Source organism: Arachis ipaensis, chromosome B03 (assembly GCF_000816755.2).
Source record: "Arachis ipaensis cultivar K30076 chromosome B03, Araip1.1, whole genome shotgun sequence".
Lineage (NCBI taxonomy): Eukaryota > Viridiplantae > Streptophyta > Magnoliopsida > Fabales > Fabaceae > Arachis > Arachis ipaensis.
The window spans coordinates 112621532-112636185 of NC_029787.2; the positions used below are offsets into that span (position 1 = coordinate 112621532).

Here is a 14654-nt window from a genome sequence, read left to right on the forward strand (position 1 = left end):
TTTTTTACTTTTTATAAAAAAAATTATTATTTTCTGGAAAATTTATGTGTCAATTTTTGAAAAAACATTATGTTAATTAAAAAAATAACTTTAAAAATTTAGATGCTAAAATATTTGTTTACCCGCATTTTTTCTTTACCAATATTAAAAGGTAATTTTTCAGTTATTAATAAAAATAAGTGAGCATAGAATGACTATATTTACTTATTTAGTCATAATAATAACTTTTCTCCAACAATAACTTTCTACTAAGATTAAGATATAAGTATTTGTATAACATAAATAAAAGAAAAATGTTAGTATTGTTGACTGTTGAGTATGAGTATGACACTCTTCAAGTCTTCAGGGATAAAAACAAAAATGAATGTTAGGAAATCAACGGTTTTAGTGTATAAAAAAAAATTAACTAATATTGGTATAAAACAAAAATTTAAAAATTAATACGTAATAACGTTTCTAGAAACAAAAATAAGAGTCTCAAATTCGTTTTTGGGAGGGTGGATAGTCACGAAAATAAAATTCGTTGGGGGACGTAAGCTGTATATATGTATCATAAATTTGCAGCGTAGGAAGGTCAAGCACGACGGCACATTTTATTATTTATAAAGAGAAAATAAAAGAACCACAAAAAGGAAAATAGAAAGTAATATCTGATTTAGAAAATAAAAGGCACCTTCTGCTAGACAATGGACATGTATGTGAAACAATTAGGTGGGTTTCTATGAGGAAATTAAGGGGGTGGGTACATGTATACATAACAAACATGAATTAAAATCATTATTATCAAGAATTCTTGTGGTTGTGGGAGGATCCATGAGAGCCCTTGAACATATCTCTAATGATACTATGCTTCACTTTTGATCGGGATGCCGGAAAGTTGCTGAATGAACCGGGAGGATGTATTTTACGCTGCCCTGCACCTGCACCTGCACCTTCCCCTGATGCACCCGACGACACTTTCTCATCACTATAGCCGCCCTTCCCACTCATTCTTCCCACTTCCCTTGTTTCTTCAATTTTTCTCTCTTCCAACGATGCCACTATTTATACACCAAAAAGTTTACCCTTCTCCACTAAGGCTTTTATTATGTTGGAAATGGGAAGCTCTCCCGTTAGGATAAGATCACACTCGTTGCGGGTCCCACTGCAAAAGAAAACGAACAAAATTTCAAGCTTTTTGGACTTACCTTTGAATTGTCTATTGGCGACACTGCAGTCTGAGACGCCTGCACCGCCACGCACGTGTTGCGCCCTTCTTTTACTTCATCTTATTTGCTATTGATGACGAATTTTGATGACTTATATTCTTATAAACTTGACGCCTATAAGACCAGTAGGGAACTCATCTCAATTGTTTATGGTTTACTTATCATAAAAAATAACTTTGCGTCATAAATAATAAATAGGAATTCACAGTATCTCTCTCTTCTCCATTAAGAAGAACTAACTTTAATCTCTATTGTGATCCCACTTAATTAATTAATTAAAATACTTGAAATTAATGTAATCAATTTTTTAACAATGTAATTTAAATATTTAAATTTAAAAATAATTCACTATTAAAAGATATTAATATTAACTAAATTCATATATAACAATAATACACAATATATAATTCGGGATTACACTAATTTGTAAAATTACTTAATACAAAGAAAAACATAATTAAACTCTATAGTTGACGACAAGTATTGTGAAATTGCCATATGTGTTCAATCAAGTCCTCTTTCAATTGTCTATGCTGCTGCCTATTTCGAATTTGGGCATTTCTTTGGAGAAATTGATGGTATGGTGCAAAATCTTCTTCTCCCAGCTGAGGTTGTGATAAGCCATTTTCAACATCATCATACTCTAAGCCTTGAGCAAAATTTCCTGCATAAGTGTCTCTTTCATCCTCAACAATCATATTATGCAATATAATACAAGCTCTCATTATGTTGGCAAGCTTCTTCTTTTCCCAAAAACGAGCTGGACCACGTATAATTGCAAAGCGTGCTTGCAACACTCCGAATGCTCGTTCCACATCTTTTCTTTGCCCTTCTTGGTATTGTGCAAATAACTTGCGTTTCTCTCCTTGTGGATTTGAGATTGATTTGACAAATGTGGCCCATTCAGGATAAATACTATCTGCTAAATAGTATCCCATTGTATAATTATTACCATTAATAGTATAATTTACCTCTGGAGCATGGTCATTTAGAATATCATCAAACACTGGAGAACGATCTAACACGTTGATATCGTTATTTGAACCAGAAACTCCAAAGAACGCATACCATATCCAAAGGTCTGAAGATGCTACAACCTCAAGTACTATGGTTGCAACCCCACGATAACCACTCATGTACATACATTTCCACGCCTTTAGACAATTTTTTCATTGCCAATGCATGCAGTCAATGCTACCCAACATGCCAGGGAAGCCACGATCCTCCGCCATTTGTAGCAGGCGTTGTACGTCATTTGGATTGGGTTTTCGCAAGTATTCATCCTCAAACACCGAAATGACACTTTCAACAAATTTTTCTAAGCATTCAATTGTAGTGCTCTCGCCTATGCGCACATAGTCATCAACAGCATCAGCTGCTACGCCATATGCTAACATCCGTATCGCAACGGTACATTTTTGGAGTGGCGACAAGCCTCTTCTTCCAATTGCATCAACCCTCTGTTGGAAATACGGATAGACGTTTGAGAGAGCGTCTACTATCCGAAGGAACACATGTCTTCTCATTTGAAATCTCCGTCGAAAAATGTCAGCATTATACACCGGTTCATCTTCAAAGTAATCTTGGAAAAGGCAATCATGTCCTGCTTCTCGATCTCTGTTGATCCATCTACGAGTAATTGGGATAGAGCTTCTATCGATATCTTCTTCTTCTGAATCTTCGAGTAAATACTCATCGATCCAATTATCTATGAGTGTGTTATCTTGCCGTCTTCTTTTGCCATACAAAGCCTCATTAAACATATCATCAAAATTTCTAGCCATATCTAGAAATGTAATTTTTAGTTCTCTTTCGAGGTGAGAAACAAGAGTTGAAGTGGAGTTGCGGAGTCATTGATAGTTGATATTTATAAGTGTGTCTGCAATAAGTACCTTAACGGCTAGTTTTGTAACGGCTATTTTTGCAATGGCTAGTTAACGGCTACTTTTGTAACGGCTAGTTTTGCAACGGCTAGTTTTGCAACGGCTAGTTTTGCAACAGTCACTTTCATGAACAATAAGGGCACAATAATATTGACTAATTTAAAAACTTACATCAGAAATAAATAAAACAAACTACATCACATACCAGTAATACGCAATAAAAATAAGAACATACTACATAACTCAACGAATACAAGGAACCATTAAGTAAACCACTTGGCGATTATTTTCTCACATGCAATCTCATGAAGAGCTCGTCGTTTTTCACTCATTGTAGACGTGTCAGCATTAAGTATTTGCATATCCATCTCCCTTTCCCTTTCCTTGGCCATCCTTTCCATCTCCATTTCTTTTGCTTTTATCTCCATTTCTTTAATATACCTCTGAGTTTGTAATTCTTGTTCTTTTATTGCCGCTTGAATTTGTAACTCCTTCTCTTTGATTGCCATAATCTTTGCTCTATGTTCCTTTTCCTCTTCTCTTTCTTTTTCCCTATCCATTAGTTCTCTTTCTCTAACATTCTTAAAATCTTCCATGAGAGATAATTTTTTGACAACCGATGATTTTCTTTCGCTAAAATCTTCAGACATTTGTGCTTTTCCGTTACCTTTTCGCTTGCTCTTCTTTGATCCTTGTGGGCAAACGGGAGAGTCCACACCGGGTTCATCAGCCAATGGTGTTTCTGGGTTTGATGAGGATGAGTATGCTCCAGTTGCACTAACCTTGGTTCTCTTTGAGCCGCCACTCTGTGTAGGTAGTTGGCTTCTCCATTTTTGCTCCAACCGAAGCATGTTCCAATGCCTCTCAAAAGTGAATTTTTTACCATAATTTGTGGAATAAAGTTTATAAGCCAACTCCTTTATATCATCAGCGTTCGAACCACTCCTTATGTTTCGACTAGCTTGATCGTAGCAACCAGCAAATTGTGCAACAGCCTTGTTGATCTTATATCATCGTTTCTTACATACAACTACCCCCTTGTCATGTCGGAGCAAAATTCTACACAGTAGCTATGAATTCGACTCCAAAATATTTCCCTCTTTTGATCGGTACCAATTATAGGGTCAGTTGAAACATTTAACCATGCACTGATCAGCATCTCATCCTCTTTCCAATGCCAGTGTTGAATACTATCTTGCCTCCGATCTTCAATATCATCATCATTGAGGTTGATAGCATCTAATCCACGAGGGTTGGCAAAATCTGAATATTGCGAATTTGGACTAGATTGTATAGGAGTCTGAGAGGATGGGTTAGAAGAGCCACCAACACCAGATGAGTTATGTCTTGATGTACTAAATTGAGTTGAAAACGGCAAGAAAGTTGGAGTAACATTTTTGATAGAGGGGTTAAATATGGATGAAAATAGAAAATGGGGTGTTTGTGAATTTTGATTTTGCAGTTGGAATATAGGAAATTGATTATTATAAGGAGCTTGAAAATTGAAATTAGAAAGATTTTGTGGATTTGGATTTTGAAATGTATTTGGTAGTATGAAGTTTTGATTTGGAACTTGAGAGTTTGAGGTTTGAGATTGTTGGGTATTTGAAATTTGAGGAAAGTTTAGTAAGTAATTGAAGAAATAGTTAATTAGTCATTATAATTATTATTAAATTAATTATTATTTAATTATATAATATAATTATTTAATTAATTAACATAATTATTTAATTAATTAATATTTTATATAATTATTTATTTTTTACCTAACTTGCCATTTGACAAGTGTAGATTGGCTAATGGGAGTCTCCATTTAGAGGGACTCCCTCGTTTTAAAATGCGTAAAAGAACTCAAGTGAGTTCCTCTCCAACGCTCCATCTCTCTTTTCTCTCTGACAAAACAGTAGGAGGGCTCCAAAATTTTGTCCGTTGGAGATGCTCTAAGGAATCTTGTCTGAATATTCTACCTATTCTCAGTGATGATGTATTTTTTTAATTTTGATATTAGGGTAGGAATGGTGTATAGTATTATTATTGGGGTAGAAAGATTGACCGTTTTGTGATGACTGTGTTGAAGAAATTGGACCGATAATAATAAACTGTCTGATTATACAAATCGATAGGTACACAAATCGAACCGTTCAATTTGCATACCGGATACCACGCGTCGTGCATACAGTTTGCCTCAGCTTCTTGTTGACTCAGGCCCCTCTTTTTTACTTTTGAAACTCTCTTCACACCCATTCATTTCACTCTCACTCTCAGCTCACTCACTCCGGAACTCACTCCAATCCCATTTTTTTCTTTTCTTTTTTTATTGTTCATCAAACTCCTGCGAAAAAGAACAATCAGACACCACTAAAATATCAACAATGTTTAGGAGACTTAAAATAAAAGAAGTTAATCGTCCAAAATTTTACATTGTTAATTATCTTAATCATTCTAAAAGTTTTTTGAATAATTATTGAATTAATTGTTGTTATAAATATATTATTTAGATATTTAATTAAGGATTAACGATTTGTTGTTGTGTGTTGTTAGTTAAAGGTTTAATTAATATTTTTTTTATTGTATTGTACTGAACATTTTGAAATTTTTTGGATATAATAATTAATCATTCTTTATTCTTAGTTAGTTAAGTAATTAAGGTATATTATTATTATTATTATTATAGCTGCATGTAGGGATGACAAAAACTCCCGGTGGAACGGGTATCCGTGGGAATTTATCCGCCGAGGAGCAGATATGGAGAGAATTTTTTACTCGCAGGAATGGGGACAGTGCCCCGTATAATAAATGGGGCGGGATAGGGATAGAGGCCCCCACCCCGTGAAGACCCGTTTAACTCCCTTATATGTAAAAAAACTAGAATATCCTTTAATATATGTACCATATGAGGAAATGTAGGAAACCCTAGCCGTTACTATCACAAATCCTGAATCCCCAATCAAGTCTGAACTCTGAAGTCCCTCAAACCTCATCCTCTCGCCCTATCCTCTCAGAAACGCTGAATGGCGGCTGAACCATGCACTGACAACACGATCTCACCATCACCACCGCTGACCGTTGTAACGGCCTAGCCTCGAAGAAACGGCGCTATTTCGGGATCAAACGGATTTTTTATGGAATTTTTAGCAATTTTAGTGCATATAAGTACCTTCACTACGCAGGTGCTGTGTCATCAAGCTCCTGAGTCAGCAACTTGACTGCACCAGACACCTCTCCTGATCTAAGCAGATACATCGCGAAAAGTTGCGTTTTTGAGCCACTTCGGGTCCAAATTTCAAAATTTTATTCCCGTGATTAGTCTCTATGTGACGATCTGGTCCCGAATTTCGAGAAAAAAATTATATTAATATAATATTTATATATTATTATTTTATTTTGAATATTATATTATTATTTTTTTTGTTGTGATTAATGTTGATATATATTTAGTAATATAATAACTAAGCTAGAAATCTACCGGTAATGGATAATACCGACATTTTTAGATGAACTTAGCAATGCTAATGCTTTATCATACATCTTTTATTCTCATGATTATCTTGTTACTAGTATCATTTATACTAGTAAAGCTCATACTTATCCTTTAGTAGTGTAATCTGATGCATCTAGTTTTAGTAATTATCTTCAGAATGATATTTTATTATTAAATTCTGATGAGTCGTCCTCTTATGACACGTGGCTCTTCCAAGGCTAGCCACCACATGTTTTCTTTCTTGCTCTCCAAGCAAAAGTTTCTTAAGAAAAAAGTAAGAAACACTTGTGTTTTAATACATCTAGCTTTAGTAATTATCCTTTCTTGAGATATCTTTACCCAAAAATCTAGGATAATCTCTATCCTAATCCCACGGTCTTCCATGAATCATCATTACTCTCATTCTAGCTTCCAAAACAAGCCAAACTCCATGAGAGAAAATGGAAGAACTTCCATGAAAACTCCAAGCTTCAACCTCCATTCTTTCTCAAATTAAAACCCCTATCAAAAATCTAATTCGACCAAAGTGTTCACTTCTTCCTCCTCTTCAGTTTTATGTCAATTTTCATGGAGTAAATTAAGGTATGATGACTAGTCCTCCTCCTTGAACTTTCGGCCATGGTGGAAACTCAAGCTGATGATGTTTTCTTCATGTTTTCTCTTAGGAACTCTTGTTCAATCACCATAGGCTCTAAGAAAACGTAATTTCTAGCTGCCTTAAGGTGAGGAAAACCTTCTTTTCATCATCATGAAGCTTCAGCCTTCATGGTTCATAAGGTTCTAAAGTTGTTTTTTTATGTTAAATTAGGTGTAAAAGTTATTTTTTTTTATGTTAAATTAGGCGTAAAAGTATTTTTCGAAGCTTCTTCTTGGTTCAACTTTTGGCAGCTGCAAAGGAGGTAGGGTTTGGTAAAATTAATCTTAATTAATTGTGTTTGATTTGTGTGATTGTGATATGCTTTGGTTATGCTTGAAATTGATTGCTTCTATGAGTTATTCTTGGTGAAAGTTTGTTGAAATTTTGGTGAAATTTGATGATATTCAAGCTATGAAACATGTTCTTGAGTGAAGCTGGAAAAACGAACCCTAGGACTCAAATTGAGGTTGATTTTGTGTTGAAATTAAGTGGAAAAGATGGGACTTTAGTGGCTGCCAATTTATTATGAATTATGGTAAAAATCGATTAGTGAAAAGATTGAAAAACGGGTGAAAACAGAGAAAGAATCTGAAGAATTTACGAAGAACACTTTGAGTATGATGAAGAACAGTGAAGAATACCTTTTAGATCTTAAAAAAGGCCAAGGAAGTAATTATTTTGGTGTTTGGAGGGTTATTTTGTAAATATTAGAAGTTAGGGTAGTTAAATTAAAAATATTAAAAATTACAGGTGGTAAAAAGTGAATTTATAAAGTTAAGGGTAAATAGAAGGTAATTTTTGAAAATTTAATAATAAAATAATACAAAAAAGACAATTTTTCATAAAAGTTTTAGAAAGACAACTTTAAGTGCAGAATCTCATAATTACCTTCATAAAACACTTACGGAGTGGTAATAACATATTTGTGAGGCAAAAATAAAGGAAAGATAACGAGTTGAAGAAAAGATAAAAATTGAAGAAAAAGTCGAAAAAGTTTTAATGACTAAAACAAATGGTGATTAGTGAACAAACTAGGAGCAACATAGTTAGTATTTGAGTTGTGCTTAGGGTTAGGTATAATATGAAAAGTTAAACTATTTCAATATAAACTTAATGAACCTATACTTGGGGTAGGCTAACTATTCATACCGAAATTTACATAAGCTATAAATACATACGTTAAACCGAGAAACCAGAGCAAAGTAAAGAGACTAAGAGAAAAGAGTAACCAGAGCAGAGTAAAGTGACTAAGAGAAAAGAGTAATCAGAGCAGAGTAAAGAGACAAAGAGAGAAGAGCAGTAAAACCCACGGATTGATAATGTTAAATACGGGGAGTACCCACGAACAGAATGAATCTTTGGTCTCGGGGAAACCTACGAATTGTTATTTGTTTTATATGCGGGAAAGACCCACGAATTAATAATCATTGATTACGGGAATAACCCACAAACTGTTGTATGTTTATCTCGGGGATAACTCGTGAATTGAGGACCGTTGTTTGTTGTGTATTGATCTCGGGGATAACCCACGAACTGAGGATCGTATTTGTTGTGTATTGATCTCGGAGAAACCCACAAACTGAGGATCATTGTTTTATTTGTGTGTTGATCTCAGGGACGCCCACGAACTGAGGATCATTGTTTCCCCTTGTGCGTATATTATGGGGTCAAGCTTTGCGCCGACTTCCGATAGTCACGAAGAAGTGATATTCTTAACCACCGACGCATATGAACGAAGGACACAATGGGAAACCATATCTAGGACTCGTTCCTAGGTAATGTCGGGCTGCAGGGTGTAAACCGACACGTGAGCTCATGGCCTGCATAGGACAAACATGCATCATACTTGGTTGTGTATTTCCTCTGTTATGATTGTTGTATAAATGTATGCTTTTTTTGTTTGTATTTTATTCTCTGTGTCTGTATTTTATTTTTTTGTATTCTTTTGTTTGTGTCATGTTTTCTATTTTCTCTATTTATCTATTTCTTTTGTTTACTGCTTCTCTGTATTTTGCTATTTGTCCGCTAAATAACATATAATTAATGAACTTAACTAATAACCCCAACACTACTAAGAACTCCCCAGTTCTTACCCCTTCTCTCTCCCTTCCCCCTCCAAATAGAAGCAAGAGTATCCTTCCATAGTCCATTGATGATCGTTCTACAAAAGGATTTCTGCTCTAGACAGTCTTCTGAGTCTAGGGCGAACTTCGTTATCTGTTTATACGTATATGCCGTGAGACCAGCCGACATCTACACCCCGTTTAACTACAAACTTTAACCTAAGTCCTCCGCACGATATTGCTGTTATATGGCCACTCAATAAAGTACCAGTGAGATGCTTTTTGACAACATATGATCGTGCATAGGAGTAGAAGATGTTGTTCCACCTTTTGATGACGTTCCACCTAACTTGACTTAAGTGTGGTTGATTATAACTACTTTATTTGTTATTATTTTGGAATTGGTAATGAATAATTCTGCTTAGCAATTCCGAACCTTAGATCAAACATTTTCAAAAAAAAAAGTATCTCGCAAAATAACTACGCTTTTAACAACGAATCAGGCTCATATAGTAAATGATAGATAATAATTAGGAAGACAAGTTGGTAGAAATCAATTTCTAGTATGATCATGACGTACCAGAAATTGAGTCGTTACAACCGCCGCTTTCCACCCCCTCAGTCCCTCAATGCCACCTCTTAGTCTCTCACGCACTGTGGAGGTCAGTCATGTCACTGTCATGTCATGCACACCGCAATAAGGAGTCTGTCATCTTCGTCGTCGTCCCGTATTCTCGTTCTCGCATGTTCATCGGTCATCGTGTCTTCACCAATCGTCGCCTATTCACCGTCATCGCGCCTTCGCCGGTTGATGTTGGCCAATCGTCGATTAGGAATTTCTTCTCAATAAAAGAATTGTTTCGTTGCAAGTATAGTTCCAAACCAACAATCGACCCGCATCAAAGTTTAATTTGGTTGTCACAAGTTCAACCCAATAAAAATAACCGAGAGTATTACTCCCAGGTCGTTCTCCCTAGGAATTACAATCGAGTGCTCAATTATTAGTTATAAGTATACGGGGGTGGGTTGATGATAAAACAAGAAATTAAATGGCAAAAAATTTAAATGACAATAAAGTAAATTAAATAACTAAAGATAACAAATGCTAAAGAGACATTCATGGCAAGAATTGAAGATCAAGGTTTTCCATCCTAGTCATTAATCATAACACAATAATTATCAATAGCTAAGCCTATTACGTTATCTTCGCATCGGAAGAAAGTTAAATATACCTAGTTAACCCCAATCCATAAGTAATGTCAATGGAAACAAGATTAACTGACAACTCTAGATCACCAATATAAATTGGGTATCAATGACTCAAGATTACCAAACTTCTCTTTCCAAGCCAAAAATGCTCAAAATCTACTCTAAAACTAAACCAAGAATTTTATCAAATACTTGGTGTGCATAAAAAGAAAAGCATCATAAATTACAAGAATAATAAAATCTAAAGCTACCAAATACAAGATAACAATAATAACAACTCAAATAAACATCAATAAACACAAAAATATCAAATTGCATTAATAGAAATCAAAATCAATAAGAGTTCATAAACATAAAGTGACATAAAAGGGAAATTAACAATGTAAACTAAGAGAACAAAGATGTAGGAACAAGAACTTGCAAGGAAAACTAAATTAAAGCAAGAGCAAAACCTAAATCTAAGATGAAGTTAACCTAAATCTATCCTAATTCTAGAGAGAAGAGGAAGCTTTACTCTCTAGAAAACTACCCTAAAACATGTTTCTAACGTAACATAATTGCTCCCCCCTTGTTCCTTCTTGAATTTTGTCTCAAATACTTCAGAAATGAGTTGGATTTGGGCTTGGATGAGTTCAGAAATCGTCAGCCACGTTTTATTTAATGAAGCCACATGACGAGTGTCACGCGTACGCGTCACTTGATGAAATTTCTGGTCATGCGTACGCGTGGCAATGAATTCTACCAAATCCTCATTTCTTCATGAATTCTCTACTTTGCATGCTTTTTCTTCACTTCTTTGATCTAATCCTTGCCTCCTAAGCCTGAAATGACTAAACAAACACATCAAGGCATCGAGTGGAATCAAAATGAATTAAATTTAGCAAATTAAGGGCCTAAAAAGTATGTTTTCACTCTTAAACACAAATTAGGAGAAATTCACAAAACTATGCTATTTCATTGAATAAATGTGAGATAAGTTGATAAAATTCTCTAAATTCAACACAAGATAAACCCTAAAATTGGGATTTATCAACCTCCCCACACTTAAATCAAGCATGTCCTCATGCTAAACCAAGAAAGATACAAGAAAGGGGTATCAACATTTATTCAATGCAAGCTATCTAAATATAATGCAACCTATCTACATGCATGCAACTACTTGGTCAAAATAATCAATTCCCAAGAAAGCATGTATGAATATAAGGGCTAAAGCAATCACAATCAAATCAAATCCACAATTGAATTGAGTTATTGAAAATAATTTAACAACTTGCAAGAAGGAGATAATAATTGGTGAAAACATAGAATTGAGCAATCAAACTCCTCACCGGATGTGTATACGCTCTAATTGCTCAAGTGTATAGGGTTGATTCACTCAATTCTCTTCTAATAATGCTTTCTAAGATTTTTTTCTTCTTCTAACAATCAACAATTATTCAATGTATACATATAAGTATCATGAGGACTTTTCAAAGGTTGTAATAGGGCTATGGTAGAGGTAAGGATGCATATGGTTAAGTAAGCTTAAAATTTGCATCTTTGATTAACCTAAGCTCTCACCAAACACATATAACAACCTATACAATTCTAATACAACACCTAGCTACCCATAATCTCACTTTTTCACATACTCATGCATTCCCTTTTTAATTCATATCCCATATGCATTATTCTTATTACTTTACTTTGGGGCATTTTGTCCCATTTTTATTGCTTTCTTTTCCTCCTTTTTTTTTTAAATTTTTTTCCTTTTTTTCACAATAAAATATATACAAAAGTATCAATACATATGGTTTAGATATTTAATGCATAAGTATGTACCCAATTTTTAAGATTTCAATAAAACTATAAAATACACCTTTATCTAACCCAATGTTCCCAAACTTTCATACTTAAAATGATACACACTCTCACTAGTCTAAGCTAATTAAAGATCCAAATAAGGAACATTTATTGTTTTTCACTTAGGGATAGTGATGTGCTAAAATTAAGAACAAAAGGGAATTAAAATAGACTCAAAATTGGTTAATAAAGGTAGATAAAAAGGGTAAGGCCATTTGGGTAAGTGAGCTCAAATAAAATAAAGGTCTCAATCATATAAATGTATTCATATACAAAATAATAGACATAAAAAATAAAAAAAATCAAAGATTATAATCATAGAAAGAGAATAATATACACAAGAATGAAAATAGTGGTTATATGATGCGACCACACAATTAAAGCTCAAAACTCACAAGCTTATGTGTTCTTAGCTCAAAAAATATGTTCCACAATATATAATTCAAGCAAGTTCAATGAAAAAATTTTTTTACTCAAATCAATTGGGGTGTCCTATAGATAAATTTTTTGAAAAATTTTATTATTTTAACTAAGCTTATTATATATATGAAAATCAAGAAAATGCAACTAAAAATTCTAAAAAACATAGTAACAGAAGAAAAATAAATGAAATGTGAAAGTGTTTGGATTAGAAAATTTCACCCAAAAATTGGCCGATTGGTCGGACGACCTCCCCACACTTAAAAGTTTGCACTGTCTTCGGTGCACATAAGATCAAGCGGGGTAGAAGGAGTTGTCATCACCCCACCTTCAGCTGGTGGGTCCTCGGTTGCTGCGTGTTCTTTCTTTCGCTTCTCTTTTTGCTTATGGTAAATCATTCTGAAAGATAGAAAACAGGATGGTAAGACACGTAAATGAAAAAGCAAGAAAGCATAGATTGTTGGAATGAGGTATGAGTCACTAAAATGAAGTGAGTTAATAAGGTTGTGACATTGATGAAAATAGTGTGTGAAGTCTAAGTTGCGCGTGGTTTAGAACTCATACACTAGCATTTAAAAGCTATGTCACATTTATATAAAAGAAGCATACACTTCACTCATTCTAGTGTGCTTGAAATACTTTAAAAGAAACTTATAGGTTAAGACAAACAAACAAGTAATAAAGAAGCATAAAAGCATTCAAGCAATAATCAAGCAATTGTGAAATGGATATTGAATGGACATTGGTTGATGTGCAAGAGAATTCAATGAATCAAATAAAATATAGAGCTCACACATCAAACAATGATACACATTGAAGTTTGTTTGCATAACCTAATAGACATGAAGTGGAAACATGGTTACTATGCAACTTAGGAAAAAGAGAAATAGAGGTAAAAATAATCACATAGCAAGCATGGTCCATATAGCTTGAGAATTTAAAAAAGATGCCCCTAGGTGTGCTTACAATTCAATTTCACAATTTCACAAGTTCAATGCATCAACTGGGTGATCGAAGCAATAATCAATATGGATGCATATGATCAAGTGACACAATGCATCAAGATAAATGCATATAATCAATCATCAAGAAATTGCCTAGTCAAAGTTAAAGAATTTAAATCACATGGTGGCTAAAATATGTAATTCAAAAGATTTAGAATGTTTTGAAGGCAATTCACAAGTACTTGGTATGTAAAAATATCAAAGAAGCAAAATTCAATGCCAAACAATAAATTATAACCTCAACAAAGAAATCCAACAATAAACAATTTCAGCATCAAGAAACATCAAATCAAATCAATGATCCAATACTTATCACCTAAAAGAGAAAATTAAACTAACTAACTAACTAATTAACAAACTAACTAAAAGAAATAGTGGTGGATGGTAAATGGTGGTGGTGGATGATGTTTGAAAGAAGGAAAGAGGAGAAGAGAAGAGAAAAGAAAAGAAAAGAAATGGAGAGAAGAGAAGAAAAGAAGAGTATGTGAACAAGAGGCGGTCACGCGTATGCATAGGTCATGCGTAAGTGTGACTTAGGAGAATGGGGGTGTGACGCGTACGCATAGGACACGCGTACGCGGGACAGAGGAAAACAAAAAGTGATGCATACACGTGGGTCACACGTACACATGGAAAGAAATTGTGCCAGACGCACAGTTCCCACACACTACGTGCACAACTCTCTGTTTGGACCGTACGATGGCACAATCCATGCACGATCCTGGCACAATCCATGCACGATCCTGGCACATTCATATTCTGGGGTGTCACGCATACGCGTGGGTCAAGCGTACACGTGAGGGCTTTTTTTTATGGACAAGCTAAACTCCAAAATTAATAAAATCTTTAAACATGCAATACAACAAAAAAGGCAATTCAAGATAAGATTATTTACTATTTAAATATG

At 34.4% G+C, this 14654-nt stretch overlaps 1 protein-coding gene and 1 pseudogene across 1 annotated transcript; both read right to left on the bottom strand.

The window, feature by feature from the left end:
- On the bottom strand, positions 1621-3103 carry LOC107633584 (annotated as a pseudogene).
- Positions 3355-6334, bottom strand: LOC107633583 (glutathione S-transferase T3-like). The gene is made up of 3 exons (XM_016337194.1): positions 6258-6334; positions 4155-4446; positions 3355-4095 (listed from the first exon to the last, which is right to left on the bottom strand). Exons 1-3 carry the CDS (start codon positions 6332-6334, stop codon positions 3355-3357), a joined length of 1110 nt encoding a protein of 369 aa, XP_016192680.1.

Excerpts from the sequence above, each read along its gene's own strand:
- LOC107633583 (XM_016337194.1), bottom strand. The coding sequence starts at position 6,334 with ATGTATCTGCTTAGATCAGGAGAGGTGTCTGGTGCAGTCAAGTTGCTG. Across the intron at positions 4,447-6,257 it reads CTTGATGACACAGCACCTGC|TACATCAAGACATAACTCAT; the intron begins GTAGTGAAGGTA and ends AACTCAATTTAG. Across the intron at positions 4,096-4,154 it reads GTCGAATTCATAGCTACTGT|ATCAACAAGGCTGTTGCACA; the intron begins GTAGAATTTTGC and ends CGATGATATAAG.